This window comes from Tachyglossus aculeatus, chromosome 2 (genome assembly GCF_015852505.1).
Source record: "Tachyglossus aculeatus isolate mTacAcu1 chromosome 2, mTacAcu1.pri, whole genome shotgun sequence".
Lineage (NCBI taxonomy): Eukaryota > Metazoa > Chordata > Mammalia > Monotremata > Tachyglossidae > Tachyglossus > Tachyglossus aculeatus.
This window is the reverse complement of record NC_052067.1, coordinates 24,521,769-24,545,334: the sequence shown is the minus strand read 5'-3', so window position 1 is coordinate 24,545,334 and position 23,566 is coordinate 24,521,769. Positions and strand designations below refer to the sequence as shown.

The 23,566-nt window shown below is 41.6% G+C and overlaps 1 protein-coding gene across 8 annotated transcripts in view; it reads left to right on the top strand.

The window, feature by feature from the left end:
- RBMS3 (RNA binding motif single stranded interacting protein 3) overlaps window positions 1-23,566 on the top strand; it is a 1,223,284-nt gene that overhangs the window by 812,788 nt on the left and 386,930 nt on the right. For all 8 annotated transcript variants that reach the window (XM_038740837.1, XM_038740835.1, XM_038740836.1 and 5 more), the window contains one exon: window positions 3,794-3,885. In XM_038740837.1, the coding sequence (XP_038596765.1) occupies window positions 3,794-3,885 (92 nt within the window). The remainder of the gene's footprint in view (window positions 1-3,793; window positions 3,886-23,566) is intronic.

Here is a 23,566-nt window from a genome sequence, read left to right as displayed (position 1 = left end):
CGAGTATTGTAGAAAGTAGTTGTAGATATTTACTGTTCGTTTGGTTTTGCAGATCACTTTTTGTAGCCAACTAAAAATCACTACCTGATGCTTAACTCCCTCCCCCACCCCCCGACATCGGGCCATATTTTGCATTTGGCATTATTTGGCAATCGTGTACTTAAACTAAAACAAAATTGATGTTTTCTAGCTGACAGAATAGTAATCTGGGAGGTATAAAACAGACGGATTATAACATATTACGTGCCATCTTGGGAAATCGGGGAGTCTGATATGTTATTCTTAAAGATGAATCGTTCGAGAAGTTTTTAGCCCTAAACTCAGGCTCGTTGTTAATATTCAAGGTCATTAACAAGGTATTTTAAATTACATGTCGTGGTCTTCACAGATTCTTAGGGTCCTCATGATTATCAGGAAGTAGTGAGTTTTTAGAAATTGGATGCATCTCTGTTGTTTCCATCTAACAGTCACAACTCATGTATCGTGCCTCTTTTTAAAAATGATTGCCTGTCTTCTTGATCCTGGAATTGCAAAGTTCTCACTCAGTTGTTCAGATGCTAAGACGGCGTGGGGAATCTAATGCCCTATCGGTAATTTTTTTTCTGTTTGGATTGGATTTCAGCCCCAAAGATCAATGCAGAGATTTCATAATATCCTGTGTGTTGTATGTGGGGGTGGAAGGAAAGGGAGGAAGCCAGAGGGAGAAACATGAACTAGAGTAAAGGCAGGCAAGCATGTTTCCTGTAGAGGGAAGAACATCCCTAGCCAAAGTCCCTTGTTCTACTGTGCCTGAACAATTATTATTAAGGTGCTCAGGTTTTCTGTATTTTGAAATGTGTCCAGATTCAAGTACACATGGTTCTGAGACAGTTATATATTAGGATGTAGTGATGATTTATGTGGTGTTTAATCCATGTATTTCATGAAATCATGTAGAAATTGAGTTTCTTAAAGATCATCACTAATAATGAAAATGATCGTATTTAGTATCTGTCTATCCCTTTCCAATTTCCAAGCCACCCTCCCTCTACCTCCACAAATTAGGTTAGAACCGTTGTTCCTATTTTTAAAGAAGGGGAAATGGGAAGAGCTGGGATTTGCCCTGAGGTACGTTTTTCTCACAAACTCATTCCCGGGAGCTGTGTGATTATTGTCTTAATTTCATTTCTGACTCTAGACCCCAAAGAATTTACCTGAATTTTCAAGGATTTCAAAAATCTTCCTAGATTGCAAGAATTGAATTCTAGCTATGCTTGCCTGAGCCACGACCCTGGGATAGCGTGAGAGAGAGGAGAAGTAGGATGGCCTAGTGGATGGAACATGGGTCTGGGAATCAGAAGGACCTGTGTTCTAATCCTGGCTCTGTCATGTCTCTGCTCTGTGACCTAAGGCAAGTCACTTAACTTCTCTGGACCTCTATCACCTCATCTGTAAAATGGGGATTAAGACAGTGAGCCCCAAGTAGGACATGGACTGTGCCCAAACTTGTATTTCGCATAGCGCTTAGTACAGTGTCTGGCACATATTTAGAGCTTAATAAATACCAAAAAGAAAAAAAATAGAGGGATATACAACCTTCAAACCTTCCCTGATGAAGTCCCTGGCATCACTTCAGCAGGGTTTCTAAGATAATTTGCCCACGAAACCTCACTGCTTTTCTGGAGAGCTCTTTGAGAGCAAGTTAGAGTGCCCTGCTGGGTAACAAGTTCATTGTGGAATAACATGCTGAGAGGGAGTGGAAAGAAAAGGGAACCGAGGGGAGAAAATTAAAAAGTTAATTAAAAGAAACTAAAGGGATAATTGAATTCCTTTACCCTTTTTCACGGTTGTTTTTGTGGGTCACAGTGCATGATTGTTGCAGTGACTTCAGTCTAAGTGAGAGGAGTAGTAAACTTGGGAGTAGGACTACTAATCCCCCAAAGTCGTTGATTGTGTGGGGTTTATATGTGATTTTTTGAGATGTGCCAAGCAATGCTGCTTTAGTAAGAGTTCTCCAGCAATTTCAACCTGAAATGTTGAATTTTCTTTCACGCTTAATTGTGACCGGAGAATAACTGGGTAGGTAAATTCGTTTGACTGTGCACACAACACACAGAACTCCATTTAGAAGTGGTTTGTTGGCCTGCTTATTTCCTCGAATTTAGCATGAAAGCAGCATGTTTGTACAACCCATTTTTGGTGGCAGCTTAGCAAAAACGAGATGGACGATAGACAAAGGAGGGAGAAATATTCCAGACATATAACATTTAACCAGCCCCGAATATGTTTATTGATTGAGCCAGGAATTAGAAATGGCTGGACTTTATTTGCCGTCATCTAATCTCTCCAGGGTTCTTACCGATGAGACTTTCAAGTGTTTCCTTCTCAGCCTTCCCAAAGGGGAGTGCAAGAACATAAAGTCCCCGGTGTATGCCCACCAGGTTCAGATGGCGAGGAGCAAAAGAGGACCAAGGGAGCATGATAAGATTAGGTTATTTTAAAGCCTTAACTCTCAAAATGATAGGTAGCGTAGGTAGCCTTAAACCTAAATCAGTCTATTGAACATCTCTTGGAGAAGCAATGTTGCCTGGTGAACTATGTAATAATAATATTAGTGGTATTTATTAAGCATTTATCATGTGCCAAGCACTTTTCTAAGCACTGGCACTGCAGGGGAGGTAGTCTCGGATCATCTGTTTTCCTGCTGTGTGACTCTGGGCAAGTCACTTGACTTCTTCATGTCTCAGTTTCCTTATCTGTAAATATCTCTCCTCTTCCCCCTTAGACCATGAGCTCCTTGAGGTGAAGAGACTACGTCTGATCGTGGCTCAGTGGAAAGAGCCTGGGCTTGGGAGTCAGAAGTCGTGGGTTCTAATCCCAGCTCTGCCACTTGTCAGCTGTGTGACTTTGGGCAAGTCACTTCGCTTCTCTGGGCCTCAGTTCCCTCATCTGTAAAATGGGGATGAAGACTGTGAGCCCCACGTGGGACAACCTGATTACCTTGTATCTACCCCAGCGCTTAGAACAGTGGTTGGCACATAGTAAGCGCTTAACTAATACCACCATCATTATTATTGTATTTTATGCAGTCCAGTGTTTGGCATAGTCCTTGGTACATAGCAAACATATAACAAATAGCACAACTATTATTCTCTTTTTTTTAATAGTATGTATATTGCTTACTCTAAATCAAGCACTATTCTAAGCTTTGGGGTAGATATAAGTTAGCCAGGTTGGACATAGCCCCTGCCCCATATGGTGCTCACAGTCTAAGTAGGAGGGACAACAGTTACTGAGTCTCCATTTTACAGTTGAGGAAACTGAGGCAAAGAGAAGCCAAGTGATTTGCCCAAGTTCACACAGCAGGCGGAGCCAGGATTAGGCCCCAGGTCCTCTGGCTCTCGGCCCGTCCTCTTTCCACTTGGACACTCTGCTTTTCACTATTATCGGATTTGAGAACATCTGCCATGTAGCCCCACTCAGACTGCCTTTGTCATCATCATCGATCGTATTTATTGAGCGCTTACTGTGTGCAGAGCACTGTACTAAGCACTTGGGAAGTACAAGTTGGCAACATATAGAGACGGTCCCTACCCAACAGTGGGCTCACAGTCTTTGTCGAGTCTGCAGAAGTGTGCCTAGAAGGATCATTGACTTAGGAACATTTGTTGTTCAACAACGGTCAACTTCAGGTGATGGCAATCCAAATGCCGCGGTTCCTAGTGGCAGAGAGCAACGCCAATTGGCTGAAATCTAACTCAACTTTGATTTGAGGGTTTGGGGGTACTAAAAACAAGCTTTTGTGTTTTCATAGGTTATGGTTTTGTGGATTTTGACAGTCCAGCAGCAGCACAGAAAGCAGTAGCATCGCTGAAAGCAAATGGCGTGCAAGCCCAGATGGCGAAGGTAAGAGTCATGCTTTATTTTTTTGCCGTTTCCCTTTTATGTCCAAACTTTATTTCACGCTTTGTGAGACTGTTTAAGCATGGGGGTAATAAGATTCAGACTTTCTCAATTTTGGAAAAGCCATCTTGGGCTGTTTGGATTTCATTTCTCGTATTGCTGATGAACAGGAGGGATGAAAAAGAATGTCCGGGTTCCTGGCAGTGTTCTGTTAAGTTTTTTTTCTTGTTTGTTCCAAAGAAGTTTCACAAGTAAACACTGTTTGAGCTTTGTGGCAGTCAGGATGATGGTTTAATCTGTGATGCTCTGGGTAATTGCACACTCTTGTGCTGTGGAAAGCTCATCATTGAGTTCCATGGTGGATCTGTTCAGCACAGTGAACTGAGTTTAATCAAAGCTTATTGCATCTGTTCCATCTTGCTTTGATTTCAGCTTTAGAATTTCTGCTGGAGTTATCCCAGGTTGTTTCAGAGAACATTTGCTAATTTACAGAAAATTACAGGATGAGGTCATCCTATCATATTTTTTGTTAGACCTTAAGGAAACACACTTTGAATTTGTTTGTCAGTTGTTTGTTTTTAGACCAAGGATCCAGGAACGTGGTCCCTGCAATTATGCAACATTCAGCTCATTTTCATGACGGCATGTTACGAGTATGAAGTTTCAGAAGTTGGTTTTGGCATGTCGGACACAGAATGCACACAGTTTTTGTCTCTATTCTTGCATTTGTATTTTGATTTGAGAAACAGGAATGTCTTAGGAGGCTGATAGAATTGAAAGAAATACTGCCAGATATACTTCCTATATCCAAATGTCGATGCATGTGTGTGACTCATTCATTTCTTCATTCACTCAGTCATATTTATTGAGCGCTTACTGTGTGGAGAGACTGTACTAAGTGGTTGGGAGAGTACAGTACAACAAAATAGAGACACATTCCCTGCCCACAGTGAGCTTACAGTCTAGAGGGGGAGATGGATATTAATAGAAATAAATAAATAAATTATATGTCCTTAAGTGCTGTGGGGCTGGTAAGAGGGATGAATAAAGGGATCAAGTCGAACTTATTTAAATTGGTAGCTGAATTACATGCTGTGAAGAGTGAATGTATATCAACTAGACCTCCTCTTCCAGCAGACTTTCTAGTACTTGGATGTTTAACATGCAGTTGAAAAAAATCTTCTCCAAAGGTTTGCTGGAGGATCTAGTGAACAGCGGAGAGCTACACCTTTTGCCCTTTAGTAATATGTAAAATTCCCACTCATTCTGTGTCCTTGCAGTATATTCTTAGTAATGGTCTTTGATCCCACATTTAGGGAACTGGGAGCATGATTTCCCCTTCCAGTCTGGTTTGACCTGTCTACCAACTCTGTTGTATTGTACTTTCACAAGTGCTTAGTACAGTGTTCTGCACACGGTAAGCACACAATAAATATGACTGATTGATGCAACACATGTTTGTGACCCTTCGGACTGTGAGCCTCATGTGGAACAGGGAACAGGGTATCTGACCTGATTAACTGGTATTTACCCCAGTTGTTCGAATGGTGCTTGGCTCACAGTAAGCACTTAATTACCATAATTATTAATAAGAATTGTTATTGTAATTACCTGTCAACGTAACCCAACCAATAAGACACGGCATCTTTCGTGACATATTTTGAGCATGTTTAAAGCATTTTCAAAAAGTTTTACAGGTTTAAATATTTTGCTGATTTATTTTAGGAGTTGCAAAATCACAGTCTTACTACACATGATAAATCTACAGGAGGGGTTATATCAGCCACAGAATACGCTTGCTGAATATTTTGAAATCCCAGCGGGTGGGGAAGGCCCCATTATTGTGAGGATCTGCTGTTCCATTTGACTGTAGAACAGCCAGGTTAAGGGATTCATTCATTCATTCATTCAATCGTATTTATTGAGCGCTTACTGTGTGCAGAGCACTGTACTAAGCGCTTGGGAAGTACAAGTTGGATGGGCAACAGTGCTAACTTGGGAAATAGGTTTAGTGCCCCGATTGGACGTTCTTAGCTAAGGCTGTAGCATTCTCTATCTTATTCTTGGCGCAATGCGTTGAGAATGACCGTCCCCTTTTGACAGTGCAGTAAACCATTCTGATTTTAACAAACATCCTCTGAAAGTCCCCATCGAGGGGGACTAGTTGGAAAATGACAAGAAGTATTTATCATGTCGGTGTGAGGGAGATGTACAGTTTCAATTTTCCTGTGAACTATCCATTTTGACTTGGATCTGCAGGGATTCAATAAAATTCTCAGTGCCAGCCTTGCGTTGTGGGGAGAATGTCATATAGATAAAGACGGTGGTTCCAGAGCCATGAGCCCCAACGGAGAGCCCGTCCCAGGAACGTCAGGCCAGCTCGTCTTCCTGATTGATATCGACCACTGATGGCTTTTCCAAGCCCGTGCCTGAGCCTCTCCTCCTGTTGCAGTTGCCACAGTCTAGGCAAGTAGCGGTGGAATAATGGAAGCAGCTCAGAAAAGACAGCCACCCCAGGAAGCAATAATTATGAGACAAGCTGATGGGCTAATCAACAGATCCTTACATGGCCAAACACCCCTTATGGGCATAGCCTAAAACAAACGGGCTTCAACCGGTTTATAAAAAATCCCCAAAGATAGCTGAAAAATGAAGTTTCCACTTTTGGAACTCATGCAGCTGAGCTATTTTGTTCCAATGAGTATTAGTTTTGTAACATGAAGACCAGCAACTATCAGCAGAACCACCTTCAACCACCTTAACAGGCAAATTCAGGGAAAACAAAGGATCACAAACATAAGTCTCTTGCATTTTGTACTGCAATAATTGGTAGGCATACCTGGCCCTCATTGCATGACCTAATTTTACAGTTAAGAGCTACCAAAGGGAATATTCAAAAACATTTTAATTCTATAGCTTCTCTAAAACTATTACCTTACCAAGAGGGTTATGCAAAACAAATTCTTGCTCCTCATTCTTGCCAACGTTGGAAACACACCAAGGAGATTAAGATATTGCATATTTCTTCTAGAAGCATTTCAGTGATGACTATAGTTTCACAGAGAAGAAAATACCAATCTTTCTGTAGAAAAAAAAATACAAAGCTTGACCACCAATATCTGGAGATTCTCACCAAGATAGTAAAGCAGAAGGCATTAGTCGCTTCCCTATTCCCTAGTGATAATTGGATATTAACTTATAGATAATTATTCCCATAAAAATCATAGTCACTGGGGTATGTGAGCCTGTTCTATATTTTGCAGCATTTAAGTAACTGCTGACTCTCCTGTCATGTCTGCTTTAGTAAAATGCTCCACCTGGCAGGTTATACTAGAGAGATTTTTTCACGTTTGGTTTGCATTGTTTTCACAATGCTTCAAGTAGGGTTTCCCCAAGAAGAAACCCAAAAATCTGCTAATGTAATATTTTATTTATCAGATGTCTCCCTTCTAAACAGTGGAAGCTCCAGAGTGGGTTTTTTTTTTGTATTTTGAAAATGGGCTTCAAAAATAAGGAATCTGTTCAAGGGCAACAAGTTAATCATGAATAGGCATAAACAGAGGATAGTGCTAATTTCTTCATTTCTGGTGTCACGCAGAAGTGGCAATCAGGAGGCCCTGGAAATGTATTTTATTTACTTGGGAACCTGTAGTGGAGCGTAAGTAACTTTTAAAATTTGTAAAGGGGAATGTTCCTGTATTATATATCTTAATCCTTACTGTAACACATCACTTATGATATTGTGGGACACTGTGATTTTTGTCATTATTACCTAAAATGGTGATGTAATCCAAGTAGGAAATTGATCTGAGAATGTCTTAATCTTGTTCCAGTGCCTTACTGTGTGACCTTAAGACCATCACTTTACTTCTGTCTCTATTTTCTTCTTTGTAGAATAGGTATAACGATATGCCCTACCACTTGCATTCCAGGAATGTTGGAAAATGAGTTAACCAGGCCATGCCGTTGGCAGGCTCTATTCGGATGGGTTAAAATGATGGCTCAGGGTCAGCCTGATAATCCTGAACGTTTTGTGCTCCCAAATATTTCAATCTCTGATCTAGGTGATGAAATAGAATAGAGTATTCTACTTCCAAAAATTCAGGAATTTCTTTCGCAATAGGGAAAGTCATCAAAAATAAACAATATGAAACAGCGGCAGGTCAGTTTTCTTAAGGAAAACAAGCAAGGAATCCAGTTAAAAGATAGGAAATCACTTATGTGTTATGATTACAAAAGAAAAAAATCTGGGTTCATAGCTGACTGCAAGTGCAAGTACAGCCTAGATGCTTATAAACCATCTTCCAGTTTTATGGTCCCTTGTCTCAAAATGTTTCATTTTGCTTCATTTTTTTTAAAGGTGTTTGTTAAGCACTAACTATGTGCAAGGAACTGCACTAAGCACTGGAGTAGATACAAAATGATCAGGTTGGACACAGTCTTTGTCCCACATGGGACTCACAGTCTTAATCCCCATTTTACAGATGAGGTAACTGAGGCAGAGAGAAGTTTTATCACTTGGCCAAGATCCCCAGGAGACCAGTGGTGGAGCTGGCATTAGAACTCAGATCCTCCATCTCCCAGGCTTATGCTCTTTCCACTAGGCCATGCTGCTTCCCAATATCTTCAAGATGATAATAATAATGATAGCGATGGTGTTTGTTAAGCGCTTACTATGTGCAAAGCACTGTTCTAAGCACTGGGGAGGTTACAGGTGATCAGGTTGTCCCACGTGGGGCTCACAGTCTTAATCCCCATTTTACAGATGAGGGAACTGAGGCACGGAGAAGTTAAGTGACTTGGCCAAAGTCACACAGCTGACAATTGGCAGAGCCGGGATTTGAACCCATGACCTCTAACCCCAAAGCCCATGCTCTTTCCACTGAGCCACGCTGCTTCTCTTTCTTATAATACCCACCATGAAAAATTTTCTTGTGTTTGGTAATACACACTCGGAGGAAGTTCCTTGCCCCAGAGAGATCCGATTCAGAGTGAATAGAAAAATATGATTTGAGATTAAAAAATCAACTACTTTAAGAAGAGGTAATGTGTTATCTTACCACAGGAGCCTGAGGAAGGAACTATTTTGAGAAAGGAGGTGCATAGTTCAGAAGCAAAATTATTTGTGTCTCAACATGCTGAGGGATCACTATACATCATGTTAATCTTTGTGTAGGGAGAAAAAAAAAACTACACATTCTGTCATGGATCTATGTCTGAATATAAATACGTAAAACCCAGAAAGTATTTTTTGGAACATGAAAACATTTGGGGTAAAAACAGAAGTTCTTTATTAGGTAATTAAATATTTTTTCTTTGCACACTTCAGCCAAATAGTTTCATTAGTCATTCGATTGATGTTATAACAAGATTGGGTTATTGACTTTTTTACCTTCAGCTTCCCGTACTTTGTATCCTTTTAGATTTCCTTTGGCTGACTTCTTTTAAAAAAACTAGTGCCCGCATGTGATTGTTCATACGTGTTTTGTGACAGGTAACCTGACGTAGGTTTTAGTGAAATAATATACTCTAAAAATGTTGTGTCTCTTCTGTCCCTCTGTTTGCTTAGGTGTGCCACGATGACTTTTTTCTTGTGCAGTTTTTTTTAATGGTATTTAAGCGCTCACTATGTGCCAGACACTATATTAAGTGCTGTGGTAGATTCAAGTTAATCGTGTCCCACATGGGACTCAGTCTTGCCCAAGGTAACACTGCAGACAAGTGCTGGAGCTTCTGGCTTCCAAGCCCGTAATCTGTCCACTAGGCCATGTGGCTTCGTTTTGCTGGTTGTTTGACACCTCTGGCAACAGGACTCTGGGCAAGTCACTTCACTTCTCTGTGCCTCAGTTCCCTCATCTGTAAAATGGGGATGAAGACTGTGAGCCCCCTGTGGGACAACCTGATTGCCTTGTAACCTCCCCAGTGCTTAGAACAGTGCTTTGCACATAGTAAGCGCTTAATAAATGCCGTCATCAAAACAGGATGCTTCATACATGTGGCACACAAGGAAATGGGGCTGTGGACAAAAAGGAGACATTGGGTCAATGTCTCCAATATGGCACATACAAGTATGATGGGACCATAGATGTCTTAGGACACAGTATCATCATCAGTGATACTTACTGAGCACTTATTGTGTATAGAACACTGTACTAAACACTTGGGAGAGTACAGTGCAACAGGGTTGGTAGACACTTTTCTCATCCACAGTGAACTTACAGTATGTAATCCCTTAATGGATATACTAACAATTGATAGTGATAATCATAGAGGAAGAAGAAAACGATCACCAGTGCTATAGAGAGGAAAGCAATGTAGAATCTGTCAATTGCCATGAAGATCATTTACAAGGCTAATGTAAAATTATTTGCTAAAATTTCACAGGTGGAATAGCTCATGATAAAGCATCAGAACATTCACATTCTATAGTACAAATCTCACCACTAGAGAAATATGCTTGAAGTTTGCCCAGATCTCACAGCTTCAACTCAGATCATATGTTGCCAACTTATACTTCCCCAGTGCTTAGTACAGTGCTCTCCACACAGTAAGCGCTCAATAAATTCAATTGAATGAATGAATGAACCCTCATTCTTTATTTGGAGAGCTATATTCATAATCCCTTGCAGGTTCATATTCTGTCACAAGGACACACAGCAGATATTGCTTTGGGTCAGTGAGCTACTGTTTTTTCCCAGCCAACTGGTTTCTCCTGGTTTCCCCGGGTTTCTTGTCCTTTAGCCAGCTTGTTTCAAATCGCATTGCCCAGCTCTATCAATCAATCAATCGTATTTATTGAACGCTTACTGTGTGCAGAGCACTGTACTAAGCGCTTGGGAAGTACAAGTTGGCAACATATAGGGACAGTCCCTACCCAACAGTGGGCTCACAGTCTAGAAGGGGGAGATGGAGAACAAAACCAAACATATTAACAAAATAAAATAAATAGAATAGATATGTACAAGTAAAATAAATAAATAAATAGAGTAATAAATATGTACAAACACATATACATATATATAGGTGCTGTGGGGAAGGGAAGGAGGTAAGATGGGGGGATGGAGACAAGTAGCTCTATGACAAGTAGAGACCATGGTAATACACCAGAAGGCAGTCTCTCAAGAATTTTCTTTCCCTTCACCTCAACTAATGCTCCTTTTAGAGGAAATGGTTTATCTTTATTGCCTGTCAGTGTTAAGGATAGGTTTGGTCCAATTGAATACACCTAAGTCTAAAATCATATGAAAAAGTCAAGGGCATCCATGGTTTCTGACATCAAGGAAAGGAGGAAACTCCTTTCATATTCTGGAAGCCACTAATGCCATCGAAAGATTTCATCTCATCTTAGCCATTTGGAAAAAACACCTAAGATTGAAGTCACATAGTTCTTGAGGAATGAAGGTTGAGCATTGCAATTTAAGTGTTTTGTGACGTTTGGAGTGATGTTTACATCTCCATTCATCTCCTCAAATGAATGATTGAGATTGGTGCGTTTTCTCTTCGAGGCACATATTTCAACCCTGGGGGATCTTTGAATGCAGCAAGACAAAGGCTTCACTTTTCCCGTGATTAAATTTTCTGAAATTTCCAGCAAAATAAATACTTACATGTTGGTATTATACATTTCTGTAAAATATTTGTGAATGCTGGCTTTAATGGCTGTGTCAACTTGGTTTGAGTTTTCTGTTACCAGAGCAGGATGCAGGGGATTCAAAATCCAATATTGAAATTGCCAGGGCTGATCTTAATCCCTTTCTTTAATTATCTGAATTTTTTTTCCACCAGCAGAATCCACAAAGGTTAAATATTTGTACTAGCATCTGCAAAATGATATTCATAATCTGCTCCTAAGTGCTAGCCAGTGCTATTCCCAGAACCATATTTCCTTTAGCTCCATGTATGGGGTCTTTATTCTAATGGAATTGGCTGCAATCCAGAGCATTAAAAAAAAAAAAAACTGTCAGTCACCTAGGCTGGCTCTTTGCCAATTTTCTAGTAAATGTCCTATTAAAAGTTATGCATAAAATTCCTACTTGTGTATTCTTTCCCAGTGCTCTGCACAAAGTAAGCACTTAATAAATGCTATTACCACTACTGTTACTGAACACCCAGTCAGAATGTAACTTTGATTATCTTTAGTAAAATACCACAACAAACTTTTAGTCTAGCGGAGGAGGCAGGCATTAATATAAATAAATTAGACTGTGAGCTCCTCAAGGGCTGGGAGTCTACCAACTCTATTATAGTGTACTCCCCTAGTACAGTATTCTGCCCACAGTAATCACTCAATAAATACTATTGGTTGATTTAGGAAAGTTGTCTTTCACAAGTGGCTAACCTAATCATTTTCATTCATTCATTCAATCGTATTTATCGAGTGCTTACTGTACTAAGTGCTTGGGAAGTACAAGTCGGCAACATATAGAGACGGTCCCTACCCAACAGCGGGCTCACAGTCTAGAAGGGGGAGACAGACAATAAAACAAAACATATAATCAATAACCTAATCCCGGATATGCTACTCTGGGAAATATAATCAATCATCAGTACCAATAAATACCAATCAATCCATGGTATTTGAGTGCTTGCTGTGTGCAGAGCACCATACAAATAGAGAGAGAACAAGACCATAACGAGCTTGCAGTCTAGAGGAGGAGACAGGCATTAATATAAATAAATTAGAGATATGTATCTAGGTGCGATGGGACTGAGGGTGGGGTAAATATCAAGTGTTCAAAGGGTATGGATTTTTAAGTGCATGGATGATGCAAGAGGAAAGAGAATACGGGTAAAGAGGGATTAATCAGGAATGACCTCTTCCCACTAAAGAAAGAGGTAGTTGACTATTCCGTTAACATAGCTTCAGATGGAAAGAGTCATTGTTTTTCTCTTTGCTGCCTTCTGAGGTCCATCAGCCAGTGGTATTTATTGAGCACTACTAGCTGCTCTTTAAAATAAAGAAAGTTCCTGGGGTAGTAGGACCATAATAACAATGTCAAACAGGTCTGTTGTTAGCATTCTAGACGGATGGACAGTGTGAGTGAATTGTCAGAGCTTAGAGTCTGAGAACTTGAACTCTGTTTCTAACTCTGATCTCATCATTAATCACCTAATTTGCCACTCTAGTTTTCATAAGGCCTCTGCCTATTCTGTAAAGAGAGTGTGAAAAGTGGTTACGTTTCATATGAGGAAAAATGTTATTTGATTCTTTCCAATTACACAGGCATTATAATTTTTATCTCCAGAAGACGTAGGTGATTAAAAACAATAATAATGGCATTTATTAAGCGCTTACTATGTGCAAGCACTGTTCTAAGCACTGGGGAGGTTACAAGGTGATCAGCTTGTCCCACGGTGGGCTCACAGTCTTAATCCCCGTTTTACAGATGAGGGAACTGAGGCCCAGATAATTTAAGTGACTTGCCCAAAGTCACACAGCTGACAAGTGGCAGAGCCGGATTTGAACCCATGACCTCTGACTCCAAAGCCTGGGCTCTTTCCACTGAGCCACACTGCTTCTCGGTGATCTAATCTCTAGACTCTAAACTCATTGTAGGCAGGGAACACGTCTACCAACTCTGCTTTATTGTACTCTCCCAAGTGCTTAGCACGGTGCTCTGCATACCATAAGCACTCAATAAATACCACTGATTGATATCAAACAAGAGAAGTGAAAAATCACACTTTTTATAGAATACAGTAAAGGTTTTGTAAGATGTCGAACACTGTGGAAAGGGAGATGCTGGCAAGTCAAAACGTCTGCTAAAATAAGCTCCAGGACTGCACAGAGAGTGTTTCTCCTAGTCATTCAGAGAGCTGGGAAAAGGTTCAGAGTTAGGAAAAAGTTCTTGTTATCCCGAGGACAGACTTCAGGAAGCAGGGGACATAAGTGAGGAGAGGGCAGCTCCCTGATGGAGTGGAACTACATTTCAGCATTTGAATGGGATGCAGCCTCTGGAAATTCTCTTCCACTGCCAGCAGCTGAGGCTGCTGTTTGATAGAGAGCTGTTTGCTGATCAGAGCAGCAGAACACGTAGCTGCTTGCCAAGCCGTCCCAAACCATTCTGCTCCAGAAGAGGGTTTGTTCAGAAGGCTCCAGTGAAGCGATGACAGCTTGATTTTACCAGCCTGACCCCCCCCCCCCACCCCAACTGAACACTCAAAACATGTTCTTGTCTACGGAATTTATTATATTGTATGCTCCCAAACGCAATAGTCCAGTGCTCTGCACACAGTAATCACTCAGTGAATACCTTTGATTGATTTAGGAAAGTTGATTTTTCACAAGTGGCTGACCTCATGAAAAACCTAATGCCAGTTATGCTACTATGGGAAATATAACTGTTCCCAGTCAATCAATCTATGGTATTTTTTTTGAGCGCTTACTCCGTGCAGATCACTGTATTAAGTGCTTCGGAGAGTACAATACAATAGAGTTGGCAGAAACGTTAAAACACAGGGAACCAAATTAGTCAAGTGTGTTAATGTACTAGGGAAATAATATCAGAAATGCCATGCTCTAGAGCTCTCTGGTGGAAAAGTGCTAGATAGCAAAAATTTGTTGTATACATATGATCAGTCGTATTCACGGACTGCTTTCAGTGTGCAGAGCACTTGGTAAAACATAATGTAATAGAATTGGTAGACACGTTCCCTCCACTTAAAGAGCCTAACATCTAGAGGGGGAGACAGAAGCTAAAATAAATTAAGGATCTGTACGAAAGTGCTACGGGGCTGAGGCTGGGGCCAGTGAAGTGTACAAATCCAAGTGCAAGGGTGATGTAGAAGGAAGAGGGAGTAGGGAAAATGAGGGCTCAGCAATAATAATAATAATAATGGTATTTATTAAGTACGCACTGTTCTAAGCGCTGGCGAGGTTGCAAGGTGATCAGGTCATCCCATGGGGGGCTCACAGTCTTAATCCCCATTTTACAGATGAGGTAACTGAGGCACAGAGAAGTGAAGTGACTTGCCCAAAGTCACATAGCTGACAATTGGCAGAACCGAGATTTGAACCTGTGACCTCTGATTCCAAAGCCTGTGTTCTTTCCATTGAGCCATGCTGCTTCCTTCGGAGGAGATTTTAATAAGGCTTTGCAGTTGGGGAGAGTCAGCTACGAAGCAGGAGGGACTTCAGAGTTCCAGGCGAGAGGTAGTAAGGGCTTAGTACAATGCTCTGCACATAGTAGGTGCTCAATAAAATGACTGATTAATTAAAATCAGTGAGGTAAGATGGGGGCAAGATGATTGAGTGCTTTAAAGTTGATGGTAAGGAAGGCGAGAGGTAGTAAGGGCTTAGTACAATACTCTGCACATAGTAAATGCTCAATAAAATGACTGATTAATTAAAATCAGTGAGGTAAGATACTGGGCAAGATGACTGAGTGCTTTAAAGTTGATGGTAAGGCGTTTGAGGTGGATGCAGAGGTGGTTGGACAACCATTGGAGGTTCTTAAGGAGTGGCAAATCACAGCCTGAACGTTTTTGTAGAATAAAGAACCGGGAAGCCGAGTGAAGTGTGGAGTGGAGTGGGGAGAACCAGGAGGCAGGAAGGTCAGCAAAAAGACTGAGGCAGTAGTCGTGGTGGGATAGGGTAAGTGCTTGGATCAGCGTGGGAGCAGTTTGGATGGAGAGGAAAGTGTTCTCATCCATCTGGACCCTAAATGAAGCCCCCAGATTTCCCTGTGAGATAGGGTGGTATTCCCACTTCATGGCCAGAATGAGCCAAAACCATCTCTTTCTAGACATGTAAATTGATCGGCTTCAGTAGGAATAAATGCCCAAAATTCAATGAGAGCTTTTCTGAAATTTGGAAAGGTCAGTGTTCAACAAGATTCTAGTCTATAAGGAGAAGGACCCACAAGAGAAAAAAATCAATTGAACGAAAAGAAATGAAGACACATATACAGACGCACATATAGGGATGGAAGGGTCCTGGTCACGTTGGGCGTTAATGGTGTAGTTGGGCGTTGCTGTGCTTAACTGATAGTTTAACAAAGTTACTGAGAGTTGCTTAGAGAGTTAGTTAAGAACGGAAAGACCTGGATTTTGGCCTGTTACTTGCCCATTGAGTTGGGCTACACCATACCTACTGGATGAACAGAGAACCTAAGTCAGGTCAGCCGGCTAATTTAAGAGTGTTTACTTGAAGAAACGAATCCGTTTTGACTACAGTGTCCAATCTCTTTGCTTACTTCCCAAATAGGCTCCATTACGTCTCTTCCTACAATATATCCATTGTAAAGCCACATTTTGGTTTCTAGGTCCAGGTTGGGTTCATCTTTAATATCATTACATATATATATATATATATATATATATATATATATATATATATATATATATATATATATATATATATATATATATATAGGTAACTGTACATGAAAGTGCCTTTAAAAGCTAGAACATTTCTCTTCCTTTGAAAGGTAAATATCCAGTTAATCTGGGCGCCTGTCCTGGGCGAAGGCCCTCCAGCCTGGCTAGCCCACCGTAGCTCTGCACACTGCAGGAGGGAGGGACCCAGAATTGGGTTACCCTGAAGTAGGATTAGGAGCTGGTGAATGTGCTGTGATCTCCATCCAAATCGCGATTGATCCCACATTTTTGGAATGCCCTCTCTTCCACAATCTGTGAGCTATATACCCTGGAACCTTGTTTGGTCCCTTTGCAAACTATTTTACTTTGGCAAAAGAGGAAACCTAAGTACGGCAAATAAATTAGGCACCAGAGTCAGACTGATTCCTTTTTTTTTTTCGCTCCATTCTCAGGCAAGCCTTGTGCCCAGTGCTTGCCTTACTCAACCGCAACTATGCAACTCAGGAATCTGCTGGCTGGATTCTGGGGAGATTTTGTTCCAGTTTCTGCAAACACTTTGCCACTTGCTCACAAAGTTAAAACACCCAACTTAAAAGGAAATTCAAGGTGGAAGAGAATCAGTGAGGCTTAGTGGAAAGAACCTGGGCCTGGGCATCAGAGGACCTGGGTTCTACTAGCTACTACCCTGTTGTGTGACCTTGGAGAAGTCACTTACCTTCTCTGTGCCTGTATCCTCATCTGCAAAATGGTAATTCCATATCTTTTAAGAGAAGCAGCGTGGCTTATTGGAAAGAGCACGGGCTTTGGAGTCAGAGGTCATGGGTTCAAATCCCTGCTCCGCCACATGTCTGCTGTGTGACCTTGGGCAAGTCACTTAACTTCTCTGAGCCTCAGTTCCCTCATCTGTAAAATGGGGATTAAGACTGTGAGCCCCACATGGGACAACTTGATCACCTTGTATCCCCCCCAGCGCTTAGAACAGTGCTCTGCACATAGAAAACGCTTAACAAATGCCATTATTATTATTATTATTATTATCTTTTCTCCCCCCTACTTGCACAGTGGGATTCTCCTATGACTACCCCAGCACTTGGCACATAGTAAGCACTTAACTAATGCCAGGGTGTTGTTGTTACTATTATTACATTTCAGAATAGATGCCAGAATAGATTGATCTATCCATAGATTCTCTTTGCCCTGTGATTCAGGTGCCATTTTAGTTATTTTGTAACCGGGCCGTCGAGATACAGCTTGAGCTGTAACATGCCTCTTTTCAACTTGTTGCTTGGCTACCATTCCCATGGTTCCAAAAGGAAGCCATGCAGCCACTGCCTCCCATCAAACAGAAAGTATCTTCCTTCCTTGAGTCTAGGGTCAACCTGGCGAATTTGTTGAACTTGGTATGTCTGACAGAAATCGGATTTTGCAAAACTGGAAGAGTCAATGTATAACTTTGGTCTACGGTAATATGCCATGGAAATCTTGATCATTATCCCAAAATATTAACTAGCAGCGTGATCATGGCACTTGGCAAACAAATGCATATCTGGATAATTTGCTAGAGTACAATACAAGTGTCGCACATCCCAAGAAAGCAGTCTTGAATCTTTAAATCTGCTTTAAGCCATTATTAATTGTGCAGGTCCTACACCTTTCACGTAGATGGGTGTGCAAAAAACATGATATAGCAGGCATGTTTATATTTCACCAAGAATCGCTGGAGTATCCCTTTTGTCTTTTGTATCAACAGCTTGTGTGTCATCATTAATTACTTAAAACTTAACAATGAGGTTCTGTCGTTTGTTTAAATTAAGCCAGGAAATAAATTAAGCACCTGCACATAAAAATATCACATCTGTGAAATGCTCCTGTAGCGATAATAGTGCATGTCAATTGAACGTGGTAAACTTCATTAAATGAAAATATTGTTGTCTGCAATTGGACAAACTGTGGTTTAGTGTTCAAAGTGATAATATTTGTTTGAGTTTCCACTGGGTGTAATGCAGAGAATAGAAGCTGTGTATTATTGTTCCCTACAATTGTGAATTTACAGAATTTTTAGAGCTTTGAGATATATTCATTCATTCAATTGTATTTATTGAGCACTTACTGTGTGCAGAGCACTGTACTGAGCGCTTGGGAAGTACAGTTTGGCAACATATAGAGATGGTCCCTACCCAACAGTGGGCTCACAGTCTAGAAGATATATGAAATTAGGTCACTATAAAAGCATATTTGATATTATATTTTGGTTTTTTAGAGGAATCTTTTTTTAATATTTTGAGTAGCAAAACACTGAGCATAAATTAAGTTTTGGACAGTAAGCTCTCTGTGGACAGGAACTGTGTCCACCAACTCTCTATTATTGTATTCTCCCAAGTGCTTAGTACAGTGCTCTGCACACTCTGAGCTCTCAAATACCATTAACTGAATATGATCACCCGTGGTAGAGAAGATGTCCCATTATATTTGAAGCAGCATGGCTCAATGGAAAGAGCAAGGGCTTTGGAGTCAGAGGTCATGGGTTCAAACCCCAGCTCTGCCAATTGTCAGCTGTGTGACTTTGGGCAAGTCACTTGACTTCTCTGTGCCTCAGTTACCTCATCTGTAAAAAATGGGGATTAAGACTGTGAGCCCCACCGTGGGACAACCTGATCACCTTGTAACCTCCCCAATGCTTAGAACAGTGCTTAGCACATAGTAAGTGCTTAATAAATGCCGTCATTATTATTATTATTATTAATACAGTCCTGGGAGTCAGAAGAACCTGGGTTCTAATTCCGACTCTGCCAAATATCTGCTGTGTGACCTTGGGAAAACAACTTAATTTCTCTGGGCCTCAGTTACCTTATCTGTAAAATGGGGATTAAGGGTGTGAGCCCCAAGTGGAACAGGGACTGTGTCCAACCTGTATCTACCCCGGTGCTTAGAACAGTGCTTGGCACATAGTAAGTGCTTAACAAATACTATAGTCATCATCATGATGAACGTGTCCTACCTTCTAGACTGTGAGCCCGCTGTTGGGTAGGGACTGTCTCTATGTGTTGCCGACTTGTACTTCCCAAGCGCTTAGTACAGTGCTCTGCATACAGTAAGTGCTCAATAAATACGATTGATTGATTGATTCTTAATTGAGGCCAAGTGAATCCCAGGTCCTTAAGTTGTTTGGAGAGCGTGTGGGAAAACACCAGGCAATTTGATCATCGGGTTGACTTTTGGAAGTCAGGCTCCCAGAGCCTCTTGGACTACCAGGAAACTAAGCAGCCATTAGGGAAACCACACAGCTATTCTGGAAAATGCGGGAGACTGGGTCACTGCAGTTGTTGGGGGTCGGGGCAGACGGAGAGCAATCATGAGGCCAATCTAGATAGCAAGTGTCCTCTCTCAATCAATCAATCAATCAATCAATCGTATTTATTGAGCGCTTACTATGTGCAGAGCACTGTACTAAGCGCTTGGGAAGTACAAATTGGCATCACATAGAGACAGTCCCTACCCAACAGTGGGCTCACAGTCTAAAAGGGGGAGACAGAGAACAGAACCAAACATACCAACAAAATAAAATAAGTAGGATAGAAATGTACAAGTAAAATAAATAAATAAATAAATAAATAAATAGAGTAATAAATATGTACAACCATATATACATATATACAGGTGCTGTGGGGAAGGGAAGGAGGTAAGACGGGGGGATGGAGAGGGGGACGAGGGGGAGAGGAAAGAAGGGGCTCAGTCTAGGAAGGCCTCCTGGAGGAGGTGAGCTCTCAGCAGGGCCTTGAAGGGAGGAAGAGAGCTAGCTTGGCGGATGGGCAGAGGGAGGGCATTCCAGGCCCGGGGGATGACGTGGGCCGGGGGTCGATGGCGGGACAGGCGAGAGCGAGGTACAGTGAGGAGATTAGTGGTGGAGGAGCGGAGGGTGCGGGCTGGGCAGTAGAAGGAGAGAAGGGAGGTGAGGTAGGAGGGGGCGAGGTGATGGACAGCCTTGAAGCCCAGGGTGAGGAGTTTCTGCCTGATGCGCAGATTGATCGGTAGCCATTGGAGGTTTTTGAGGAGGGGAGTAATATGCCCAGAGCATTTCTGGACAAAGATAATCCGGGCAGCAGCATGAAGTATGGATTGAAGTGGAGAGAGACACGAGGATGGGAGATCCGAGAGAAGGCTAGTGCAGTAGTCCAGACGGGATAGGATGAGAGCTTGCTTCTGATTTCCGGTGCCCAAGATCCACCAGAAGTTGAACCTGGCCACGGGCTTGTATTAAATTCTCTACCGGATTCACAGCTTAATGCCCTTTTCTATTTGCCTTGGAGTATTTCATTTTAAGGCAGCAATGTCCATGAGCTCCACTACTGTAGCAAGTTTATGAAACGGCAAACTTCTAGCCTGCGAGCTGGTATTTGTGGGCCGGATACCAAGCTCTGTCCTAATAAGCAGTGTGGCTCAGTGGAAATAGCCCGGGCTTTGGAGTCAGAGGTCACGGGTTCAAATCCAGGCTCTGCCACTTGTCAGCTGTGTGACTTTGGGAAAGTCACTTCACTTCTCTGGGCCTCAGTTCCCTCATTTGTAAAATGGGGATGAAGACTGTGAGCCCCACGTGGGAAAATCTGATCACCTTGTAACCTCCCCAGCGCTTAGAACAGTGCTTTGCTCATAGTAAGTGCTTAACAAATGCCATTATTATTATTACTATTATTGTTATTATTATTAATAAGGCTGAGTGACTGTGTTCCAGCAATTTGGTGTCATGTGCTTTTGGAGATACACTGCGTTCTACAGTGTGACCTAGTGTCCATCTACACCAATCAGTCAATCATATTTATTGAGCACTTATTGGCTTAGTGGGTGCAGAGCACAATATAACAAGGTTGGTAGACATGTTCCCTGTCCACAGTGAGCTTACAGTCTAGAGGAGGAAAAGCCAGCCACAGCTAGTGTCCGAGGTAGTCTCCCATCTAAGTACTAACCAGGCCCGATCTTGCTTAGCTTCCAAGATCAGACAAGTTTGGGCAAATTCAGGGTAGTAGACAAAGCAAATCACTCAGGGAAATTATGGAAAAGAAAACCTTAGAAGTGACCTATAGCTTTCCTGTCCTTCATTCTTTCCTCCTCTACTAATCATTTTACAACTGAAACATTCATTGTCACTATTAGCTTGCAATTCTTCCAGTGGCTAGAATCATTATTATTAATATCATCATTTTAACGTTAGCAATGATAATAATAATAATGGTAGTTTGTAGCTTCCTACCACATGCCAAGCACTGTACCTAGCACTGGGGATGCAGTATAGATGGTGACCCTGTTATTGGTTAGGGATTGTCTCTATTTGTTGCCGAATTGTACTTTCCAAGCACTTAGTGAAGTGCTCTTACACAGTAAGCGCTCACTAAATACGACTGAATGAATAAAATACAATTCCTGACCCACATGGAGCTCACAGTCTAAGTAGGAAGGGGAACAGGCATTGAATCCCCATTTTACAGCTGAGGATACTAAGGCCCAGAGAAGTTAAGAACTTTGCCCAAGGTTACCCAGCGGAGAAGTGGAAGAGCAGGGATTAGAACCTTGGTCCTTTGACTCTCAGGCCTGTGCTCTTTCTACTAGGCCACACTGCTTCCCTGATAGCTCTTTGTTAGTAAGTTTGGCATTTTAACTCTTTGGGACCACTAGGAAGCCAGTGAGTTCTTTTCTGAGATGAATGGACAAGACATCCTTAGTGGTTCCCTTGTGGTCTGAAAGACTATCTTCCTAAAAAGGAGTAAACCTTGGGTGAGCTGGATTCCTTCAGGGAAACAGGAAACATAAACCACAGATAATGTCTTTACTAGTAAAGTTATAAGATATGTGTGAGGGACGTGCAGGTAGAAGAACTAGGGGAAGAATCAATCGATTACTCTGTGGCTGACATTTTCGGGGAGGGTAAGCTGTACATATCTATAATTTATATTAATGCCCATCTCTCCCTCTAGGCTGTAAGCTCATTGTGGGCAGGGAACATGTCTACCAACTCTGTTGTACTCTCCCAAGTGCTGAGTACAGTGCTCTGCACACAGTAACTGCTCAATAAATACGATTGATTGCTTTCCCATACTTTCAATTGTGTTCTTATATGCATCCACTGAACACTTTCATGCTGGTGAACTGATAAGCAGCAGAGTAACTGCTCAGTAAATAGGATTGATTGCTTGACTGGATTTCTGGCCACCCAAGTAGGGATGAGGGCAGGTCTCCAGGGGAGATTCTCAAAGGGAAAATCAAGGCAAGATAGATGAATGGAAAAGGGCCAGGAGAGGGAAAGAATGAAAGGGGAGAGGAGGAAAGAGGTAAAAAGAGGGTGAAATGAAAAAAAAAGAAAAGGAAGGAGTGAGGAGAGATAGTGTGCATGTGCACTTCCCCCACACCCATTATAACTGTTCAGCAAATAGCCTCTCAAATCTAACAAATTTGAGCCACCTACAGTTTCACAGACACAGTTTCACAAGCAAATAAAGTCCCATACTTTCAATTGTGTTCTTACATGCATTCACTGAACACTTTCATGCTGGTGACCTGATAAGCAGCAAAGTAACTGCTCAGTAAATAGGATTGATTGCTTGACTGGATTTCTGGCCACCCAAGTAGGGATGAGGGCAGGTCTCCAGGGGAGATTCTCAAAGGGAAAATCAAGGCAAGATAGATGAATGGAAAAGGGCCAGGAGAGGGAAAGAATGAAAGGGGAGAGGAGGAAAGAGGTAAAAAGAGGGTGAAATGAAAAAAAAAGAAAAAGAGGGAGTGAGGAGAGAGAGTGTGCGTGTGCACTTCCCCCACACCCATTATAACTGTTCAGCAAATAGCCTCTCAAGACTTACACATTTGAGTCACATACAGTTTCACAGACACAGTTTCACAAGCAAAGTCCCATACTTTCAATTGTTTTCTTATATGCATTCACTGAACACTTTCATGCTGCTGAACTGATGAGCAGCAATTTACTCCTTGCTGATTTAGGAACAGGTGAGTTAGAATTACTAAGGCTAGAGTAGCAGAGAGGAGGTGGCATATTATTTTTTGATAATAATTGATTTCCCCAGTCGGAGCTCAGAGCTGACCTGCTGCAAAGATGAAGCTGTTTATAAATATTAACCTTCTGTAAGGAAATTTGAATTCTTTTACTTCCATACCTCAGTGGATCTAAGTGTTTAGTGGTAATTATTTTATTGTCGACAGAAACACCAGAGGTATGGAAATTGTGTGCGTATTTGTCCAGCGTTGCTTCTTTTAAACAGGATAGAAAATTGATGGGAAATTAACTCCCAGACCGTTCATATTCCTCTTTCGCACGTCAGCAGATGGATGCCAACAGACTTTTTTTAACACAAATTTTTGCTTT